Raw genomic sequence first — 24,001 nt, 5'->3', positions numbered from 1 at the left:
GGGAATCCTCATAAGAGTAACAGCAGATGTTTCAGCAGAAACTCTGTGAGCCAGAAGGAAGTGGCAAGACATACTTAAGGTGATGAAAGGGAAAAACCTACAATGAAGATTACTCTACCCAGCAAGGATCTCATTCAGATTCAACAGAGAAATAAAAAGCTTTACAGACAAGCACAGGCTAAGAGAATGCAGCACCACCAAACCAGCTTCACAACAAATGCTAAAGGAACTTCTCTAGGCAGGAAACACAAGAGAAGAAAAAGACCTACTATAACAAACCCAAAACAATTAAGAAAATGGTAATAGGAACATACATATTGATAATTACTTTAAATGTAAATGGATTAAATGCTCCCACCAAAAGACATAGACTGGCCGAATGGATACAAAAATAAGACCCATATATATGCTGTTTACAAGAGACCCACTTCAGACCTGGGACACATACCCACTGAAACTGAGGGGATGGAAAAAGATATTCCATGCAAATGGAAATCAAAAGAAAGCTGGAGTAGCAATTCTCATATCAGACAAAATAGACTCTAAAATAAAGACTATTAAAAGAGACAAAGAAGGACACTACATAATGATCAAGGGATCAATCCACGAAGAAAATATAACAATTGTAAATATTTATGCACCCAACATAGGAGCACCTCAATACATAAGGCAAATGCTAACAGCCATAAAAGGGGAAGTCGACAGTAACACACTCATAGTAGGGGACTTTAACACCCTACCTTCACCAATGGACTGATCATACACAATGAAAATAAATAATGAAAGACAAGCTTTAAATGATACACTAAACAAGATGGACTTAATTGATATTTATAGGACATTCCATCCAAAAACAACAGAGTACGCTTTCTTCTCAAGTGCTCATGGAACATTCTCCAGGATAGATCATATCTTGGGTCACAAATCAAGCCTTGGTAAATTTAAGAAAATTGAAACCATATCAAGTATCTTTTCTGACCACAATGCTATGAGACTAAATATCAATTACAGGAAAAAATTTGTAAAAAATACAAACACACAGAGGGTAAACAATACACTACTTAATAACCAAGAGATCCATGAAGAAATGAAAGAAGAAATCAAAAACTACCTAGAAACAAATGACAATGAAAACACGATGACCAAAATCCTATGGGATGCAGCAAAATCAGTTCTAAGAGGGAAGTTTACAGCAATACCATCCTGCCTCAAGAAATAAGAAACATCTCAAATAAATAAGTTAACTTTACACCTAACACAATTAGAGAAAGAAGAACAAAAAGCCTCCAAAGTTAGCAGAAGGAAAGAAATCATAAATATCAGATCAGAAATAGATGAAAAAGAAACGAAGGAAATGATAGCAAAGATCAATAAAACTAAAAGCTGGTTCCTTGAGAAGATAAACAAAATTGATAAACCACTAGCCAGACTCACCAAAAAAAAAGGGAGAAGACTCAAATCAATAGAATGAGAAATGAAAAAGAAGTAACAACTAACACTGCAGGAATACAAAGGATAATGAGAGATTACAAGTAACTATATGCCAATAAAATGGACAACTTGGAAGAAATGGACAAATTCTTAGAAAGGCACAACCTTCCGAGACTGAACCAGGAAGAAATAGAATATATGAACAGACCAATCACAAGCACTGAAATTGAGACTGTGATTAAAAATCTTCCAACAAACAAAAGCCCAGGATCAGATGACTTCACAGGCGAATTCTATCAAACATTTAGAGAAGAGCTAACACCTATCCTTCTCAAAACCTTCCAAAATATAGCAGAGGGAGGAACACTCCCAAACTCAGTCAATGAGGCCACCATCACCCTGATACCCAAACCAGACAAAGATGTCACAAAGAAAGAAAACTACAGGCCAATATCACTGATGAACATAGATGCAAAGCTCCTCAACAAAATACTAGCAAACAGAATCCAACAGCACATTAAAAGGATCATACACCATGATCAATTGAGGCTTATCCCAGGAATGCAAGTGTTCTTCAAAATAAGCAAATCAATCAATGTGATACACCATATTAACAAACTGAAAGATAAAAACCATATGATCATCTCAATAGATGCAGAAAAAGCTTCTGACAAAATTCAACACCCATTTATGGTAAAAACCCTCCAGAAAGTAGGCATACAGGGAACTTACCTAAACATAATAAAGGCCATATATGTCAAACCCACAGCAAACATCATTCTCAATGTGAAAAATTGAGACCATTTCCACTAAGATCAGGAAGAAGACAAGTCTGTCCACTCTCAGCACTATTATTCAACATACTTTTGGAACTTTTAGCCACAGAAATCAGAGAAGAAAAAGAAATAAAAGGAATACAAATTGGAGAAAAAGAAGTAGAGCTGTCACTGTTTGCAGATGATATGACACTATACATAGAGAATCCTAAAGACTGTACCAGAAAACTACTAGAGCTAATCAATGAATTTGGTAAAGTAGCAGGATACAAAATTAATGCACAGAAATCTCTTGCATTCCTATACACTAATGAAGAAAAATCTGAAAGAGAAATTAAGGAAACACTGCCATTTACCATTGCAAAAAAAAGAATAAAATACCTAGGAATAAACCTACCTAAGGAGACGAACAACCTGTATGCAGAAAACTATAAGACACTGATGAAAGGAATTAAAGGTGATACAAACAGACGGAGAGGTATACCATGTACTTGGATTGGAAGAACCAACATTGTAAAGATGACGATACTACCCAAAGCAACCTACAGATTCAATGCAATCCATATCAAACTATCAATGGCATTTTTCACAGGACTAGAACAAAAAAATTCACAATTTGTATGGAAACACAAAAGACCCCAAATAGCCAAGGCAATATTGAGAAAGAAAAACGGAGCTAGAGCAATCAAGTTCCCTGACTTCAGACTATATTACAAAGCTACAGTAATCAAGACAGTATGGTACTGGTACAAAAACAGGCATATAGATCAATGCAGCAGGATAGAAAGCCCAGAGATAAACCCATGCACATATGGTCACCTTATTTTTGATAAAGGAGGCAAGAATATACAATGGAGAAAAGACAGCCTGTTCAATAAGTGGTGCTGGGAAAACTGGACAGCTACATGTAAAAGAATGAATTTAGAACACTCTCTAACATCATATATAAAAATAAACTTGAAATGGATTAAAGACCTAAATGTAAGGCCAGACACTATAAAACTCTCAGAGGAAAAACTAGGCAGAACACTCTATGACATAAATGACAGCAAGATCCTTTTTGACCCACCTCCTAGAGAACTGGAAATAAGAACAAAAATAAACAAATGTTACCTAATGAAACTTAAAAGCTTTTGCACAGCAACGGAAACCATAAACAAGACGAAAAGACAGCCCTCAGAATGGGGGAAAATATTTGCAAATGAAGCAACTGACAAAGGATTAATCTCCAAAATTTACAAGCAGCTCATGCAGTTCAATATCAAGAGAACAAACAACCCAATGCAAAAATGGGCAGAAGACCTAAATAGATATTTCTCCAAAGAAGATATACAGATTGCTAACAAACACATGAATGAATGCTCAACATCACTAATCATTAGAGAAATACAAATCAAAAGTACAACGAGACATCACCTCACACCAGCCAGAATGGCCATAATGAAAAAAATCTACAAACAGTAAATGCTGGAGAGGGTGTGGAGCAAAGGGAGTCCTCTTGCACTGTTGGTGGGAGTGTAAATTGATACAGCCACTATGGAGAACAGTATGGAGGTTCCTTAAAAAGCTACAAATAGAACTACCATATGCCCAGCAATCCCACTACTAGACATATACCCTGAGAAAACCATAATTCAAATAGAGCCATGTACCACAATGTTCATTGCAGCACTATTTACAATAGCCAGGACATGGAAGCAACCTAAGTGTCCATCGACAGATGAATGGATAAAGAAGTTGTGGCACATACATACAATGGAATATTACTCAGCCATAAAAAGAAACAAAATTGAGTTATGTGCAGTGAAGTGGATGGACCTAGCGTCTGTCACACAGATTGAAGTAAGTCAGGAAGAGAAAAACAAATGCTGTATGCTAACACATAGATATGGAATCTAAAAAAGAAAAAAGGGTTCTGAAGAACCTAGGGTCAGAACAGGAATAAAGACGCAGATGTAGAGAATGGACTTGAGGACACGGGGAGGGAGAAGGGTAGGCTGGGACGGAGTGAGAGAGTGTCATGGATTTATCTATACTACCATATGTAAAATGGATAGCTAGTGGGAAGCAGCTGCATAGCACAGGGAGATCAGCTCAGTGCTTTGTGACCACCTAGAGGGGTGGGATAGGGAGGGTGGGAGGGAGGGAGACAGAAGAGGGGGGAGATATGGGGATATATGTATATGTAAAGCTGATTCACTTTGTTATAAAGCAGAAACTAACACTCTATTGTAAAGCAATTATACTCCAATAAAGTTGTTAAAAATACAAAAGAAACCAAAAAAATGGCTGCTGCATAAGCAGTCAAAATAGAGGCTCCACTCAAAGTGGCACCTGCCCCGCAAATACCCCATTGCCCACTAGCCCACAATTACTACTCACTTCGTTTCCAGCCTAAATAGTAATGATACTAGCTAATATATATCAAAAGAATGTTTATCATTTACTAGGTACTAATGTAAATTTTACATATATTAACTCACTGAAACCCTCAATGGAGTATCCCTGTTTGACAGATGAGCAAACTGGGCAGAGAGGTGAAGTAGGTTGCCCAAAGTCACGGAGTAGTAAGTGGTAGAAACAGGATTTGAATGGGGCACTCTGGGTTAAGAGCCCATGCACTCGACCACTATAATCTCTTTAATGTTTGTTTTTCAAGAGCCACTGTGTTGGAGTTATCTCGGCATTTCACATCTTAAGCAGTTAGCTCTTGTGTGTGTTGGGAGTGGTGATGCAGACACAACAAGGTTGGCTGTTTCAGGGAAAAACTGACCCAATGTAAGGAGGACCTGCAAGAGCTGTTGGGGTGCTTTCAGGGGATAGCTGAACAATGGAAACGGTTCAGAGACATGGACAGGGTTAGAACGATAAGGTATAGGGCATCTGAGAATTGCATGAAGCCAAAAAAGCTAGGTCCTTCTTTGGGGCTCAACGTGGAGGGGGGTTATGCACCCAAAAGGACACAATAGGTTCTCTTAATTCAGTGACATCAGTGACAGTCTGTAGTATGGTCTGTAGTATAGGTAACCGGAAACATAGTAGATGCTCAATAACTATCTGCTGAAACAATGAAAGATTGAATTCTCTCATTTCAATGAAAGAATACCATGCCTTTCTTTCTTGTACATTAGAATTTTAGATGTGCAGTATTGAATAAAATATATGAATTAACATTTTCCTGGGCTTGGTTGTGCTTGTCCCTGAGTACAGCTAGAGAATCCCAGACAACTGTTTTGAGTTATGCACACTAACCATAGATCCACCGTATTGAAGTAGCCTTGTGCAGGGAGGACGGCAGTGTTCTGCAAACCTGGTATCAGCCCAGACTAAGTCAGACTGAGAGGAGTATGCGACTCTTAGGCTTTGGGTTGTAGAGCCTAAGTCGCCCCAAGGCCCACAGGAGGGAGTTAGCACTCAGGACTTCCATGACTGTATGCCAGGGTAGCTGGGAGGAAAGGGATAAAAGGCTGCAAGCAGGCCCAGGAGTTAAGTTATATTGCTAAACCACAATCTTCATGAAATACCTGTGGTGTGCACAACAGAGGTGGAGACTACTCAAGGGGAGAGCAGAGCTGAGTGGAGCCTAGCCCATGGGCATTGTAGGTCCAATCCAGAACCGAACAGCAGGAACCCAAGTAAACAGACTAAGTGAACAAGGGTCAAGAACTAAGGCAGATGTCTGCATAGGGAAAGAGGAATGAAATCACAGGTCCTGAGTGACTTCTGCAAGAGTGGAGCTTGGCAAGAAGCCAAGTTGAGACTCAGGCAGGAAGCCCTTATAGGCTTCTTGCTGGGGGGCAGAGCTGGTCCCTTAACCTAGTCCACAGGTGTTGACAAGCATGCACACCTGGCTAACGTAGGGGTGTTGAAAGAGTGGGGGAATGAGACACTTCATGACAGATTAGCCTGAGTGATGGCTCAGATGACCACTCGTTTTGCTACTCAGAAGTCCTTTAGAGGTTCATTTATTTTTCAATTTTCTTTTTTTTTCAAAATTTGATGCTAAGATTCTTTTGTTTTAAACTGAAGTGTAGTTGATTTACAATGTTGTGTTAATTACTGCTGTACAGCAAAGTGATTCAGTAATACATATATATACATTCTTTTTTTATATATTCTTTTCCATTATGGTTTATCATAGGATATTGAATATACTTCTCCGTGCTATACAGTAGAACCTTGTTGTTTATCCATTCTATAGATAATAGTTTGCGTCTGCTAACCCCAAACTCCCACTCCATCCCTCCCCCAACCCCCTCCTCCTTGGCAACCACCATTCTGTTCTCTATGTCCTTGATTCAGTTTCTGTTTCATAGATAGGTTCATTTGTGTCATATTTTAGATTCCACATATAAGTGATATCAAATGGTATTTGTCTTTCTCTTTCTGATTTTTTTTCAAGTTTCAAATCCAGCTTCTATATATGACAGAACATAAATTCATTAGAATATTCTGGTAAGCACTAAGAAGAAAATAAAATGCAAGTATAATCCCATCATCCAGAATTTAACATTCTCGTGTATATTTTATACATTGAAATACTACTTTCTTATGGAACCCTAAACTCCACATGTGTCTCTTGATTCATTTAACTTGGAATCGTTTCTGAAATATTTTTTTAAAAGATTTTCTGTTCAGCCAAAACAGATTCTCCATAGTAACCCTGATACATTGGGTTTCATGGCCTCTTATTAAATAGACGTTTTAAAAGGAATTATTGTTTAATGGCTTCTTTTTAGAGTTTCTGTGAAGTTCACAACCTGTCAGAACAGAGTGGCCTCCAACCTGCTCACAGCCTTGCTGGGCAACATAGTGAACACTTTATAAATGGAGTAAAACTGATTCTAGAAAGAAGAGTCAGGAATGTAGAACAATCAAGGAAAGGGAGGCTAAAGAAGGAGAAACATTGGAGTAATAAGCAGAAGAAGAGAAAGGTGAGTTAACAGTACAGTCAAAAGTTGAGAAAAGATGGTAAAGAAAAAAAACAGTGAACATGAAAGAGTGAATCAAAGGAACAAGTTTAGGTGTTTATCTCTTTTTGTTGTCCTTCATACATCTAGATATTAGTTTTCCCTTTATATTTAAGGACAGCCCGGTGTAATAAAATGAGCCCATTACTGGAGGCCAGAAGACCTGGGTTCCAATCCCAGATCTGCTATTAACCTGCTGGAAGATCTTGGGCAAGTCTCTTCCCTTGTCTGGATCTAAATCTCCCCACTTATAAAATGAAGGGCCCAGATTACATGACATTGAATGATCTCTGTTGTGTCCTGAATGTCTCAGATTGATAGATATGCACAGAATGTTTTATCAACCTGAAGTTTAAAAGAAAAGTCCGACTACCATTTGGAAGCTGGTTGTGCATCACACACAGCACGTGGATTTAGTGCTAAAGCATTAAGTGGAAACAAACAATTATAATTGTTTTAATTACCCGAGTAGCTAGTAATTTCGACAGGACTTGGGAGCACTGGCTTGAGAATGCCATTATTACACTGTCACTTTTGAACAGCTTTTCCAATGTAGGCATGGTAATTTCAATGTCCCAGGAATGGGGGCAAGATTGCTATTAGGGTGGTAATCGTGTTTTGTTTTGTTTTTTTCTTTCCTTAGTATGAAGAGCAATTCTGAGCAAGGAGAGTCTCTTAGACACATTCCAGCAAAGCATATGAATCAGATGGAACATGTCCAGATCATTGCCAAACCAACCTAAGGCCTCAGGCAGTAATACATCATTCCCTTAGAGCTTGAAAAGGGTGTCTGCTAGGAAGTATCATCTATCAGGGCCTAGACGAGCTTTCTGACTCCCGAATTCCCTTCTGAACTTAGTTTAATCAGTATCAACATGGCTGCAGGTAAAGAGGGTGGTATATAGGCATAACTGAATCACTTTGCTGTACAGCAGAAATTAACACAACATTGTAAATCAACTCTACTTCAATAGAAAAAAAAGGGGCGGGTGGTCAGTCAGCTGCTCAGGTTGATCCTTCAGGACTCCCCTAGGACAGCCACGTGGGCCGGAAATCTTTCTGAGCTGTTAATCTTAAGCAACTTTAAGCCTTCCATCAATCACACAGGCAGTACTTTGAACTGCTTTATGTTTTCATAAATAAAATAAAAACCAGTTGTAATTTGGTGTGAATTTCACACGTGCACAAGCAACTACAAGGCTTGTTCTCTCTGCTTACCACCACCAGGAAGTCTTAAGTACCCATTTAAACTGTTCTTCCCTCCGGGGTTTATTGCTGAGTCCTCTGGGCTCTGGGGAAAGGGCCTCCCTTGACATCCTACTTATTCTTTGTTCTTTGATGTGTCTAACTGCACCTTGTTCTCTACCAGATGCTGAAAGACTAGACTGCCTGCAGAGAGGGCTCCATTTTAGAATGAACTGCAGCTACCTGGTAATTAGCCTCTCACCACTCTCAGCAGTTCTCTTTTTACCAGGAGTTGAACCCCCAGGAGGGTTATAGCTTGGCCAGTACTTTCTTCTGCCCTGCCCCAAAGGAGCTCTGTTTCCTAGTTCCCCGGGTCGTTTACACAGTGTAAATTTTGAAAGTATGTCCAACTTCGTTTTTAGAAAACTGGTTGCATCTGACTATATTGGTAGATGAATAAGATATGTGTTGGATTTTTGCTGTTGTTTGTTGCAATGTCAGGATATTTGCATTAAAAATTTTTTCTAATTTATTTATTTTTGGCTGCGTTGGGTCTTCATTGCTGCGTGGGCTTTCTCTAGTTGCAGTGAGTGGGGGCTGCTCTTCGTTGCGGTGCGCGGGCTCTAGGCACACAGGATTCAGCAGTTCTGGCACACAGGTTCGGTAGTTGTGGCACATGGGCTTAGTTGCTCCGCAGCATGTGGGATCTTCCCGGACTAGGGATGGAACCCTTGTCCCCTGCATTGGCAGGCGGAGTCTTAACCACTCTGTTACCAGGGAAGCCCCAGGATATTTGCATTTTTAATGAAAAGTGAAACAGCCCTTTAAAAGGAGCAGTCCCAGGGTTTAACACTTAAAGGGTTCTGAGGTTTCTGGATGTAGCCTGCAGACAACAGGAATGGAGAAAGACTTACCTTCCTTCGGAAAGGTCCAAACTCTGTAAATGAAGTGTGTGCCTATTGCTGCTTACAAACAGAGAGCTGGATGGAGGTGAGGGAGTGTAGACCAAGATGCAGAACAAGATTTCTGCATCTTGGTCTACACTTTCTACAAGATTTCTGCCCATCTTGGTGAGGCTCCAGCTCAGTGTCCCTGTGTCTCCCTCGCTCCTTTAGGAACACCACACTGCTTACAATCGAGTTGTTCACACCCTATTTTCTAATCTCTGCCTCTGACACCCTTCTCTTTTCCTCCTCTTCACCTGGCTAACTCCATCCTATCTTGGATTAGGTGTCCCCACTGTTAAGAATCCATTATGCAGGGACTTCCCTGGTGGTTCAGTGGTTAAGAATTCGCCTGCCAATGCAGGGGACACGGGTTCGAGCCCTGGTCTGGGAAGATCCCACATGCCGCGGAGCAACTAATCCCGTGCACCACAACTACTGAGCCTGCGCTCTAAAGCCTGCGAGCCACAACTACTGAAGCCCACACACCTGGAGCCTGTGCTCTGCAACAAGGGAAGCCACAGCAATGAGAAGCCCGTGCACCGCATCAAAGAGTAACCCCTGAGTGGCAACGAAGACCAAATGTAGCCCTCCAAAAAATTATTTAATTAATTAATTTTTAGAAAAAGAATCCATGTACTATACCCTCACCCACATTTCTGGGTTAGGTGCCCTTTGGGCGTGATATCACATTAACCCCTGCATACAAGCTTAAAAGCACACTTAGCCCCAACCACTGCGATCACCTGTTGACGCGCCTGCCTTTCCTGCCAGCCTATGTATTCCTTGGTGGTAATGCCTGGGTCTTGTTCACCTCGGTATCCCTGCAGTTCAGGAAAGTACCTGGCACAGAACAGGCAGTCAGTATTGTGTGTTGAATTGAAGGGGTTGTAGAAAGTGTCACAAAAGAGTAAAGGCATATATAGGAGGAAAAGGGCAAACGCATCAAAAGTAAGCCTGGAGTTTGCACAGGGGGAAATTACAACAGGAAAACAAAGAGAACTGAAGAAAGAGAATAAAGAATGGAGAAAAAACATGTTAAAGGAGAGGGATCGACTTTTAAAATGTTTATTAGGGAGAAGGTTAAGACTGGTGAAGCAGTTCTCTCTCCCTGTTTTTTTGTGTGGTTGTTACGGTTGAGCCTTACCTATAAAAATACGGAGCCAGGGTTAACATGACTGAAAGGTACCTCATTCACTTGCTACTGGAGGAATGATCACCAGACACCGGTTTCTATGAGGGGAAACGAATAGTCATGTCTCTGATTCTTAATATTCCAGATTTTGAATATTCAGATAAATGCTGCCGTTGTCAAAACAGACCCCCTGGAGTGGCCCAAATACAAATAACCAGGTGACCACACATCAGAGTTCGTCCAGGACAGTCCTGGCTTACACCTATTGTGACAGTATAACAATTACTAGTGCCCTGTCAACTCTCAAAACCCTCCCAATTTGGATGATAAATTATATAGTCGCCCTATAAACAGTCAACATTTCTTGAGCTCTTCCTTTGGACCAGATACTGTGTAAAGTACTCGACAAGAATAGTCTCATTAGATGCTCGCTATGACCCTTCTTGAAAATGGAGACGCCATTCACATGCCAAAAGATTCATCCTTTTAAAGTGTACAATTCAATGGTTTTTAATATATTCATTGTTGTACAACCATCACAACGATCTAATTCCAGAATATATGCATCCTCCCCAAAAGAAACCCCATACTAGTTAATAGTCACTCCCTATTCCCCTCTCCCCCCAGTCTCTGACCACCACCAATCTGTTTTCTGTCTCTATGGATTTGCCTGTTCTGGACATTTCATATAAATAGAATCATATAATATGTGACCCTTCTGTGTTTGACAGTCTTATTTTGCAACTGAAGAAGCGAAGGTTCAGAGAGATTAAATAGTCTGCCCAAGATTACCCCTCTAGCAGGTAGACAGGTCAGAACTAGAGCCAGCTGTGTCTGGCTTCAGAGCCCACATTCTTAGCCACCGTGATGTGCTGCCTTCTCCTGTGTATTGCAGGTACTCAGCACATTTTGGAACTCCTTTTTGGCCTTCTGTAACTGGGCACATTGCTTCCAAAATGACTCACAAGTCTTCATTATTTGAGAGTGGATTTCGTGTTTGGAAAGAGTCAAAAGTCATAAAGAGCAAGTATGATAACTAAAGTGGGCTATCAAGTTGGGTCATTGCTATGGACTGAATTGTATCCCCCCCCACCCAGATTCATATGTTGAACCTCTAACCCCACTCCCCATGTGATTAATCTGACTGTATTTGGAGATAGGACTTTTAGGAAGTAATTAAGGTTGAATGAGGTCATAAGGGTGGGGCCCTAACCTGATAGGACAGATGGCTTTATAAAACAGGAAGAGACAGGTCTCTCTTTCTCTCTCTCTCTCTCTCTCTCTCTCTCTCTCTCTCTCTGCTATTTTGTTGTCGTCACCGGAGTTTATATAGTCATATTTTGGGACTCAAAAATGAGGCATAACCATAAAATCAGAAGAATGGGTGATTATTATCTGTGACTTCAAAAACAGTTTCCTGAGGGGAGCATGAGAAATATTTTGAATGTGGGAATCAGCACTGGAAACAGGAGAAGCATCTATAAGACTCTTTAATTTTCCTTATATTTGTTATATTTTCCAGAGAAACACAATACACATTATAAAATTAAAATGGCCTATCATGCTACTGTTAATAATACGCTGTTGTTCCAGCTTATCCTTTTCTGAAACCTTAATTCTGTAGCCTACATTCTTTTGAAGTACACAGTCATTATGTGGATGCATTAGAATCTCTGTTATCTAATGTGATCAAAGGTGATTGTTGATCAGTTAATTGATAAAATTTGCCAAAGCAGAAAATCATAATATATATGTACATTTACACACAAACACCTTAAACTTCTTACTTCAACATAAAACGTATACATTTATATTCATATGCCAAGCTTTTGATGCAGGGTCAAGGGCATTTTGAGTAAGGACTTCTGATCGGTGTTTCCATTTTTCTTCTCTGACTTATATGCATAAGGCATCATCTATGATTTCCAGTATTTGTTCATTTAATGTGGAAAAATTTGAGTACAGAATCCTTCCAGATTTTATCCCCCAATATTTTACTGCTGTCCTACCCAAAACTAATTTGACAGCACATTTTGGGGGATTCCCCCCTTATTGATTTTTTTTCAATTTAGTTTTCACAGAAACTACTCTTGTTATTAGTGATCATGATTCTTGTGATATACATACAATATAATTAAATTGTATAATTACAATAATAAGTAGAATTGTCAAAATATGTTCAAGAAAATAATTATTATCAAGCCTGAGACTCAGTCGATGGATGTAGAAGTGCAAAGTCATATTAGCTTACTAGCCATGAGCTTTCATCATGACTTAGGCATCTGTCAATGTTTTAAAGGGGGAATGGAAAGCATTCTCTGTGCGTTGTTGAGTTAAAGTTTATTAAGAGAGTTTCTACTGTCCCTGTTCATTTAAAAAAAGAATCCAGATATGTACAAACTAAAAAGGTAAGGTTCCCTTTAATCTAAACCCCTCTCCAGCAATAATGTTGTTAACAGGTTGGTATGTATTCTTCCAGACTCTTCTCTCTCTATATCTATAAATATATGTGTGTATTACTTATGTCTTGTGATGTGCCAGGCATAGTACTAAGGCCTTGATGTGAATTATCTTGATTAATCCACACAATGACTCTGTAACATAACACTATTATTATCTCCATTTTACAGATGAGTAAACCAAGGCTCAGAACCGTTCAGTAATTTACCCTAGGTCATATAGTAACTAATTTGTTCTTCCTCTTGAGAGGACTGTCCTGCTAATGCACATGAATCAAGTTAAATGTTCGGATCCATTCATCTATTTATTCAGTAAACATTTATGGAATGTCCACTCTTTTCCAATCACTGTATATAATGCCAGGTACTCAGACACATGGTTTCTGTCTTCAGGTACCTGGAAAAGGGAGATCAATCTGTGAGCTAAAACATTTGCCCCAATTCATCCAGTTAGTAAGTGGGTAGAGCAGGATTACAATACAGGCTTGTTTTAATAAACTGTTATATGACAGCCCTATGTGCATAGAAGATTTGGTGGGCTGTTTTTTGGAAACGGTCACCTTGAATATTTATTGTTTCCGTGAGAAGATGAGTTTGGAGCCCCAAGAAATCAGTGTCCAGTGGTTAAGACCGAGCTTGTAAGCTGAAGATTATAAATACAAGTTCTGAAAAGTTTTAAGTTATATGTGTGTGTGTGATTTTTTTAAAGGCAAACACTGCTCTACTGTAATCCAAGGGAGATGAATATAAGACAGGGTTCAGGATTGGAGTTCCAGTTCCTTGAGTGGGAGGCCCAGTGATAAATAATTTAGATCCACTAAGGAGCTTGATTAGAATGTTGAAAAGTGTCAGCTTAAACAAGAGCAAGCAATGGAAAAGAGAATCAGAAGTCCAGAAAAGAGAAAATAGGAAAGTTGTATATAGAGATATTATGAGAAAAATAATCATAACATACAAGTTGAGGAATTGGTTGAAAAAAATTAAAGGCTGCATGTTAAGACAGAACCAAGACCTTACCTATTGTGCAACACATTCCACTAGGCTGGCCAATTTCAACGTACACTACGGAGGGTTGAAGGGAAATGCGTCTCCCGGAGATGTGGGTAGAGAGCTTGAGCCACATGAGCTCCTGACCTCCTAATGCACAAATGCCAAAGGCTTTTAGAGCCAGTTGGCAAGATGTACAGGGGTGGACGAATCAGGGGATTATTCTTATAAACATGGTGTGGGATCTTACAGAAGGGAGCAAAAAGGCAGCCTGGATTGGAAACCTTACAGGAATGGCTATATATTCTTTGTGACTGCAGAAACATTTAAATATACAAACACATGGAATGTGGCAGCATTGATGGCGATGATTAAGCACCCCAATGGTAAAAAAAAAAAAAAAAGAAAAGAAAAAATGAGGAGGAGAAAGGAAAATCTTGAGTTTCTTAAATTGTTTGCAAAGAAACTGGAGTCTATGACGGAATTTGGTCCTCATGACTGAAACGTTTCTTTGGTGTTGGAAAAAGTATTGCTGTCATCTCTCTCTCTCTTTAGAAAAATTTTTAATTCATAATAAAAATCCCATAACAGCTCCTTGTCTGGAGGACTTTGAAAATAGGAGCGATTTCATCTGTCTGGAATGGTCTGTGTCAGGACTTGCCCTAGGCAAGGTTGCCACATAGGCAGAAGCGCCCCCTCCCTCCTCCCTCCCAGACACCCCCTCCCCCACTGCCCCCTAATGCCCTTCAAGCCCCCGAACCCCACCATGGGCTGACCCCTTTTTCCTGGATCACAGCTCCAATGTGACCTCCCACATAAAATCAAACCCCCTTTCCCTCAGCTCTCTCTCCAGGCGCTAAGGATGCAGTAGCTTTCACCCTCTGCATCCTATTTGCATTTAAAAATAGGACCCTGGTTAACCCTCATGAATCTCAGCTGGTGGAGCTTTGGACTACGAAACCAAGTGGAGAGAAGTCCAAGGGAGAGGGGAGCATTTTGGGTCGTTGGGGGAAGGGGATGGGGGAGGTCGCCTTCCTGGAAGCTATTAAATACCAGATGTGGGTTCTGTTCCGTGTGGGACTGCCTTGAGGGAGAGGGTGGGGTGTGGGAGGAGGGTGGCTGGACTCTCTGACCTCTCAAGGTTGGCATTAATTCTATGCGTCGGTGATTTCCAACTACATTTCCCTGCACCCAGCTTCCTTTGCAGCACCAGAGGCACCGTGTGACTTGGCTTTAACTAGGGGTTTTCAGCAGCGTGTCTTTGTGCCTATCAGCTAGGGCCCAATTTTCCCATCATCGTCCTCCCTGCAACTGCAACCCTCGGCCTCAGCAATGCTGGCTGAAGATCAGCTCCAGCCCCACTCAGCTCATAGAGATTTTCACAGAGAGCTCTTCACAGCTCCTATTCTCAGAGAAGCCTGAAAAAGGGACTGTTTTGTGCTCCCAGTGTATGCGGGCTTTATGAAGAAAAAAAAAAAATATGTGTGGCCTTATGTGAAAGGAGTATGCTAGATGCAGCTATGGTGGGAAAAGCTGTAGAATGAAATCTCCTCGCGGAGCTCGGAGGAGGAAGTTGGTCAATTTCATGTTGGATCAACCAACATTCAAGACCCCTAGTATGTGCCAGGCTCTGAGTTAGACCTGGTGCGTAACAAGACAATTAAAGCAAGGCCCCTGCCATGAAGGAATTCAGTCTAACGGGGAACATAGACATCCCGTGTGAGAAGTGCCATGTTTGAGGTAAGCAAGAGTGTTTGGGAGCACGGAGGTTGCCCTTGGCTCCAAAGGTCTCCCGGGGAGTGGCATCTGAGCTGAGTAGGAGGAAGCCAAAGCAAAGAAAGGTGGGAAGGGCGTTCTGTGGAGAAGGAATGACATGAGCAGAGGCATGGAGACATGAATTTACTTGACATGTGGGGAAACATGAGCAGGCTGCGATTATTAGAATGGAAGGGGGAAGGGAAAGTGATGAGGCTGGAGGGGCAGGCAGGGCCACATGAGGGAAAGGGCCCAGCCTTCCTGCTAAGGAGTAGAGACTTTATCCTGAAGGGAGCCACTGAAGGATTTTAAGCAGGTCAGATTTGCATCTTGATTAAACTACCTGTCAATTTGGGGAAAATCTTTCAAATTGCCTGTGGGATGAATTGATGAAAGAATTCCACTGAAAGGGTAGATTTGCAGATCTAGCCATACGTAGTTAAGTGCAAGGCTGTCTTTTTCCAAGAGGGTTTGTCATTAATCTGAGGCTTTTTAAGAGGTACCGCTAAAACAATCTACAGATAGATGCATGTATTTGTGTGGAAAACTCAACAACATTTGGGAGGATACAGGGCCTGAAAACAGTGCTTAAAGGAAACTGAAGAGAGTCTAGTTGCTTCTACCCTTTACCCCACACTAGAGCAACAATATCAGCTTAGGATCGCAAACTGTGCTATGGTCTCTTTGTTTTGTTTAGCAAAAGTCATCCGGGAAGGCGCTGTTTAACCTGAGTTGCAGCCATCTAAATCTTGCTGAAAAGGAATATTTTGGATTAGAATTCTGTAGCCATTCTGGAAATAATGTAAGTTGGTTTCATTATAGGGTTCTTTGTGTCTAGAATTGCTTCTAAATGCAGCTTGCTGCTAGATATGCAGGGTTCAAACCCCCAACTGCAAAAGGAAAAACCATTTAAACCCTTGCAAAATGAGTGGATTTAATAACTATCTCCCCTCCTTGTCTATTAAAAGTCACCTCAGTTTGCCAAGCACAAACTCTTCCACCCTCTGCTCCTCTTTTGCCACTGTGTGAAGAGGTCTCTGTGCTTTATTCTGACTTTCCAGAGGCTGGACCTCAACCTCCAAACTGAAGACTCCTAACCTCACCAGTAGTATTCGGGAATGCTCCTTGCCTCTCTCTCATCCTAACATTCCCGATGTTCTGCCCGCTGTGTTCTGCCTTGGTGGATCTGTTATCTGGCTCCTTCCCAGAAAGCCTCATTATGATTATTAAGCTGGCATTTGGGGGCTGTAGGATTCAAATGTGGAGCCACGTGCCTTCATTAGTCTTTGTGGCAACTAATGAGCCTTGTATATGACACCTCTGTCATTCTCCTGAGGCAGGGGAGCAGTGACTCAAATGTCAACAGCAAAGAATTTATAGATCAACAATGTGCACTGTCATTGGGAAAATAGAATGCGACAGATTGAGTGTGGTGGAAGCACAGCATTTCTTTGACGTTGCTGTTTCTTACTATCTTTAGAAGTCTAAAGAGTCTTGATATTTGTTTGTTTCATGTTGACTTTAATCTGCTATCAAAAAAACCAAAAAAAACAATACTCAGTGCCATGTTCTACCAATTCTTTCATTAATGTTATTACAGGTCTGGTTGGAACTTCTGAAGTCCATTACAAAGCAAGTAAAAAGTAAGTATGGAAAATCACTTAAGGAATAGAATTCCCAGTTACAACTTGAAAATATTTCAACAATACCACACTGTTCCTCGCCTTAATATAAGCGGAGAAAAGGGCTTTGATGTATTATTTTAATCCTTCATCCATCCAGTAAATTTAGCAATTTAAAAAAATCATTTTAACTTTGCCTGAGATGAGGAAAATCAGGCTGCTGGATCTTTGAGTAAATTTCGAGAACCCTGGTAATGACAGCACTCTGTGGATTGGCTCTAGGAATACATCTCTGACTCTAGACCTGTAAATCTTCGAGCATCCTTGATGTCAAGCAGCAATGCCATTCACCTTCTTCCAGGAGGTCTTTCAGTTTAATCCCATCACAGACATTTCAGGTCATATTTGAGTGCCTACTATGCATGAAATATTCCCCCGAACCCTATATGTCACAATCTAGTGTGGTGGTTCTCAAATTTCAGTGTGTATTAGGATCATGGGCCGGGAGGAGGGGGCAGTTCTTGTTAAAATGCATATTGCTGGGCCTCATCCCCAAGTTGGGGGCCAGCAACCTGCATTTTTAACAAATTCCATAGCTGCTTCCGCTGCAGGTGGATTTCAGTCCACACTTTGGGAAAGGCTGCTTCGTGTCACTTCCCCCTCCTGCTCTCTACGTGTTGGTGTCTCCCACAGTTCTGTCTTTTCCCACTACGTATTGATAATCTGTCACATGATCCCAACAGCTTCCCAACTGACTCCCCCCAATCCATCATGTACACTACTCCCAAAGGGAACTATTGCAAATACAAACCTGACCACATCAGTCTCCTGCTTAGAAATGCTTCCATGACTCCCTATTGTCCTTAGAATAAAGTCCAAACTCTTTAACATGATCCTCAAAGCACCAGACTCTGCCTGCCTTTTCAGCCTTTACCTCTGCCTCTGACCACTTCATACTCCTACCTCTCCTAATTTGAACAAAACTAACTTCAGGTGTGGGCTTCTCAGATAACAACTATATTAGAATTTCAGATCAACAAAGACTAATTTCTTTGTATAAGTATGTCCCAAGCAATCATTGTATATCTGAAATTCAAATTTAACTGGGAGGCCTATATTTTTATCTGCTAAATCTGGCAGCCCTACTCAGATGTCAGCTCTTCCAGGAAGGCTTCCTTGACCTCCTCCAAACTCTTTTCTCCCTCTTGTTCTTACCCAGTACTCGGGGCTTATAACACTTTGTGGTTCTGTGATTGTCTGTCTAGGTGTCTGCCTCTTCTACCAACCTTTGAGTGCTTAACTGTATTTTTATTTCCAGGAGCCTCTAGTACAATGCTTAGCGTACAATAGGCACGCAACATATATTTACTGAATTAATGGTGTTAATGCTGCGTGTGTGTATTTGCTTTTGATACAGAAAGCTTCTTATTTTCAAATGCAAGTAGGAGTGAAGGCAAGTAGATATGTTTTCTTCATGTAGATTTTAAGATACACAGAGGCCTCAGTCCCTACTACTTCTAGTTCCCTTTATGAATCCTTGAGCCAGCTGATATTCACCTGCCTCTATAGCTGGGCCCTTCTCTCAGCCAGGAATGCAGAATCCCAAGTAGCAAGTGGTATATTTTTCTACATGGAACACTTCTTAAGAGAGGACACAGTAGGCCCCAAACGAGGCACATCTTTACAAAAAGAAACTCAAAGAAAGAGAAAGGAGGAAGAGGGGCAGGAGAACTTTCCCAACTGTTATCCACATAGAGGCACAATTCAAAAATAGCAACAGCTCACAAATGTGAAAAATTGAAATTTAAATGCAAAGTCTGTGAGAGGGAGTGATGGGGAGAGGAGGGAAGAGGAGAGGGGAGTGTGTGTGTGTGAGAGAGAGAGAGAGAGAGAGAGAGAGAGAGAGAGAGAGAGAAAGAGAGAAGCCCTGTAACTGTTGTGATGGACATTTAAATAAAACTTATGGAGATATTGTGTTTTAAGATCCTAAGGAGGTTGTTTTCAAATTTATGGTGAAATTTTTCCCAGTGGACCCTGGACATCTGCGAGAAGAGCTTACAAGGTATAGTACTTGCATGATGCATGATGTTACTTAATCATTATTCTCCATTTATCAGGGAATGGGCTTCTAGCCTTCTTTGGAAGGCTTGGGTCTCAGTCACTCTCGGAGATCGTAAGAAGTTGGTGAGAAGGACGACCTGGCTGGTCCCCAGGGTTAATCTTCCAAAGGATAGGGACTTCAGGGAGAAGGAAGGGTGGTGTTCTTAAAGTGGTAACCAGCCTGGGTGCCCACTTGGGGGTTAAGCCATTAACTACTACAACAGTTAGAGTGTTTGCCTTCATTGCATCTGTGTTCTAATCAGAGGGCAGCTTGACTGAGAACGGTTGTGTGCACATGTGTGTGTGCACGTTTGTGTGTGTGTATATCCCATAGGTAGAAAGTGATGGTGACATACACTTATAAAACCTTTTTGAAAGTAGAAAAGTAAAAAATATAAAAAATAATTTAATAAATTATTTTGCATAATTATAAATTATTGATATTTTATTATAATTATTAATAATAATTATTAATAATTTATATAAGTAAAATATTTGTATACTTACAAAAAATTAAAAAGCTAAAAAGTATGAAACATTTTAAAGTATTTTTATATTTATAAAAATGCCCTTTAAAATGACCATGTAAACCTACTTCTTCAAAAATACTTTGTCAACATAACACTCCCCAAACCTTACTCTGCTTTCTAGACTTTAGACTCCAGACTTCTACACATAGAAGGAATGTAAGAGATAATCTAGTCCAGACCTTTTGGTTTACAGATGCAGAAACTGGTCCTGGGAACTAGAGTGACTTGATCAAGGTCACAGCGTGTTGGCAGTTATTCTACCTGAAATATTCCCCATCATGGTTCATGGCCAATTTTTCTTCACCCTTTTTGTAAAGTGTGGGGGGGGTTCTTTTCTGAGGGGTCTTTGTAGAAGTCACTTTAAAAAAGTCAGTCTCGGGCTTCCCTGGTGGCGCAGTGGTTGAGAGTCCGCCTGCCGATGCAGGGGATGCGGATTCATGCCCCAGTCCGGGAAGATCCCACATGCCGCGGAGCGGCTGGGCCCATGAGCCATGGCCGCTGAGCCTGCGCGTCCGGAGCCTGTGCTCCGCAACGGGAGAGGCCACAACAGTGAGAGGCCCACATACCGCAAAAAAAAAAAAAAAAAAAAAAAAAAAAAGTCAGTCTCTCTCTCCCAATCCTCTCCAAATTTGTGAGTTGTAGGCCCTTTTCCCAGATAACTTGATGTCTTGGTATCTCTATCAGTTTGCCTTTGCTAACTCATTTCAGTCGAGTCTCAAATTGTAACCAATTTTGATGGAGATAAACTTTCTCTGGGAAAAAAAAAAGAATGAGAAAATCAATGTGATGATAAATGATTCATCAGCTGTTCAGAGGAAGGATTTGGTATTTGCAGCAGGCAGCTGCCTTCTTAACAGCAAGGAATGTGTCAAATGACAAGAAGGTTACTTTCTTTCTTGCTAGGAGTAAAATGAAATTCACGTCCCCTTTAGCAATTGAGGCTGATTATTCCCATTTACATCTATATTTGAAAGCAGGTAATGGCAACGGTTAGACTTCCTTTATTTTTTCCCCATTGGTCCATTTGAGAATACTTAACTGTAGTTGACTTTACAAGGATGCCTTGATTGGGGCCACTATGTGAGTTTCTCAGAGTGGTGTGCAAATATAACTTTTCTAATGAATCATTTCTAATCCATTAAGAGAGATCACAATTTGAAGGATTATAATGAATGGCTTTGTAAATTAAATAATCACCTACTAATTCACCTGTTTTTTCCCAGTCTGCATTTTCATCTATCACGTGCAATTAATTCTGGTTCACCACATTGCTGTCAAGTCTTAATTGGTTTAAAAAAAATCTAGATAGAACTTTATTCAGAAAATTACATCTTATTTAGGGAAATGCCCACAGTAGATAGTAAGTGTTTTAATATATAAAATAAAACTTTGGAACCAATTTTGAACCAAGAGGGAACATAGTCGGCAGTAGAATCTTAATTATACACACCTTTTCAAAAGTTGATTGCCTTTGATAAGGGCTTAAAAGTGTGGGACAAATGCCATCTGTTTTGCAGAGTTCTGGATACCAATGTGTACTTTATGGGTCCCTGATTATCGGTAGGAAAAAGGGTAGTCTGGCTTCATTCCATTCAATATACAGTAATCCCATACCTGCTCTGTGCAAAGGGCTAGGCTGGGCTCTGGTGATATGGAAACAGTGGTCCAAGTGAAGGGGCAGAATCACGGCCTCAAGTTCTTGATTTCTGAAACACAGTCTTTTGGATAGGAGGCAGCCTAGAATTGAGAGGCAGACCTGAGGTCTTGCCACAGTTTCACTGTCTTGGGGTGATATGACTCTGCCCAAATCGCCTAACCTCTGTCTTTCCGTAATTGGAACATGTGGTGATGATGCCAGCCTTCTAAGTTGTTACGATAGTGAGTATTTGATAGCATTTTGTAAACAGAGCAGTACTGGCCTCCTGAGTAGGCTTATTCTTGCTGAATCTCCCTTTCTCTCTGGCTGGGTATGTGGCTTTGCTACGTGGCAGAAATCACCAGAGGATGGTTGGCCAACTCCCTCAAGTTGGCGGGAGGATTTGGCCGGGGTGATTCCTAATGGCTGTGAGGCCTGCTGAAATGCTGGATCAGCCGAGTTGTGGTCTAGTGCTGGTTAGGGGCCGAAGCAAAGCCTATGCATTACTCACCACCCCCAAGAGGCATCTCCCTGACTGGGGGCACCGTGTCTTTCTTGAAACATCTTGATCTGGGAGAAGGGAAATGCTTCTTTCTTGTTCCTGTTTCTTCCTCAAGAGATTTCCCCCCACTTCTTTGCAGGTATCTTTTTACTCTTCAAATAAAGAAGGATTTGGCTCTGGGAAGGCTTCCATGCAGTGACAACTGTACAGCGTTGATGATATCTCACATCTTACAATGTAAGTAGCAAATGTCGGCTTTGGGCCTATCAGCCAGCTAGAGAACCAAGCAAAGAGGTTGAGCACCCTCAACATCCCTATCATCATGTTAGCGCTTCTCTGTAGAGGAGAGAAAGCCTGGATGAGATATATAGAAATGGCAGGGTCCAGTAGAAAGAGGCTGGTTACTGTCGTCATTGAGATTTGGATTCAAATCCTGTTTGTACGTTCTAACTGTTGTAGCCTTGGGTGAAGTCCCCTCATCTGTCTTTGCCTGAGTTCCCTAGTCTTTAAAAGAGTGACAAGAATGCCTTCTCACAGAGCAGTTATGTAGATTAAAAGTAAATGCTGATTTTCTTCTATCTCAGTCTAACCTTGGCCTCCCACTGCCCCAGGCTTGCTCTCCAGGAGCTGGTCTGGACTAATCTGGGCATGGACTTTGCTAGGCAGGCCCCCACTCCCTCTGCTTGCCCCAGGATCCATTTCTGGTACGTGCTTTCTGCAGCACATTGTCACGTTTAATGTGATTCCCATGTTGCTCTTTATCATGATTCCAGAGAACAAAGCACAGAGTACAGCAGGTGGAGAGAGACTAAAAGGGAAAAAGGCCCCAGGCGTGTATTAGAGTTCCCCATATCCTAGCAGCCAAGTTCTTGGACTAGGCTGAGTAATGTAGGCAGGGAAAAGAGGCCCGGGGAACAGTGGGGCCTTTCCTGGGAGGGGGTGAAGCTGGGCACGTCAGGCTGCTCCTGTATCCCCGAGGGCAGGATTAAGGCAGCTGGAAATATTATCTCTTCTTCTAGGGCTGGCTGGACTTTCTCTCTCTTCTAGAGAGGCCGTCCAAGAATAGGCTGTTCCTTACTGTTCCTGAAGGATCATAACTTCATTTTTTTGTTTCAAAAGTTCATTTTTGACCTCTATCCATTGCCTTCCTGATAGTCCAGAAATGGTAGATTTCTGATTTCACTGGGAACTCCAGAATGAAGGGCTTGGATAGAGACAGTATATGAATCAGTGTTTACCAAGTGACTCATAAGTGAGACAGGATGAGAGCCCAGGATCTCAGGAAGGCAGTGAGACCAGTAGTTATCAGGGAAGGCTTATGGATGAGATGGCTTTTGCGCTGGGCCTTAAAGTGATGCATAGGAATTGGATATGTAATGATAAGCAGAGAAAGCAGAAAAGAAAAAAAGGTGATGGTACAAGAAGAAGTATATACAGAGGATGCAGCTCAAGTACAACTCGAGCATAGGGTCTGTTTAGGAGAGGTGGCAAAAAACTAAGCATCATTTTGAAGGGCCTTGAATGCCAAGGACACTAACTATATGTCCAGTAATTGTTCTTGCGGTGGGGTCGGGAGATGGGGTAAGGCAGGTGGAGAAAACAATATTGGAAGACTTATCCTTCTCCGTTAGCTGCCTGTTTAAGGCAGCAGTCAGAGGATTGGGGCTCCCCAGACAGCCTCTGATGGGGGAGCCCAATTTCATTCTTAATAGTTCAACATTATGGATTTGAGCATTCCCTAGTGGCCATTTCAGGCATAGCACAGAACACTTCAGCTTTTCTAGAGGATATTTTGTTTGTCAATAGAAGCTCTTTCCATAGAAAAAAAGCTAAGGTTTCAAGGAGTCAGCTCTTCACAATCCATCCAGGTAAGATTATTTCACTGGTTGCTAAGACAGTGTGCAGAACACAGCCAGGATACTCATTCGTTTGCTCATTTATTTATTCATCTAATATGTATGTTCTAGGC

General features: G+C 41.2%; 1 protein-coding gene across 1 annotated transcript in view; it reads left to right on the top strand.

Annotated features, from left to right (window-relative positions):
- The window catches only part of FRMD7 (FERM domain containing 7), a 52,129-nt gene that overhangs the window by 11,996 nt on the left and 16,132 nt on the right, over window positions 1-24,001 (top strand). Inside the window, 5 exon segments of the mRNA XM_032618981.1 lie at window positions 6,947-7,141; window positions 16,340-16,444; window positions 17,243-17,285; window positions 19,293-19,326; window positions 22,172-22,269. Coding sequence (XP_032474872.1) covers window positions 6,947-7,141; window positions 16,340-16,444; window positions 17,243-17,285; window positions 19,293-19,326; window positions 22,172-22,269 — 475 coding nt within the window.

Source organism: Phocoena sinus, chromosome X (assembly GCF_008692025.1).
Source record: "Phocoena sinus isolate mPhoSin1 chromosome X, mPhoSin1.pri, whole genome shotgun sequence".
In the NCBI taxonomy this organism is placed as follows: Eukaryota; Metazoa; Chordata; class Mammalia; order Artiodactyla; family Phocoenidae; genus Phocoena; species Phocoena sinus.
The sequence above is the reverse complement of the archived record's forward strand: the minus strand, read 5'-3'. Positions and strand labels throughout refer to the sequence as shown.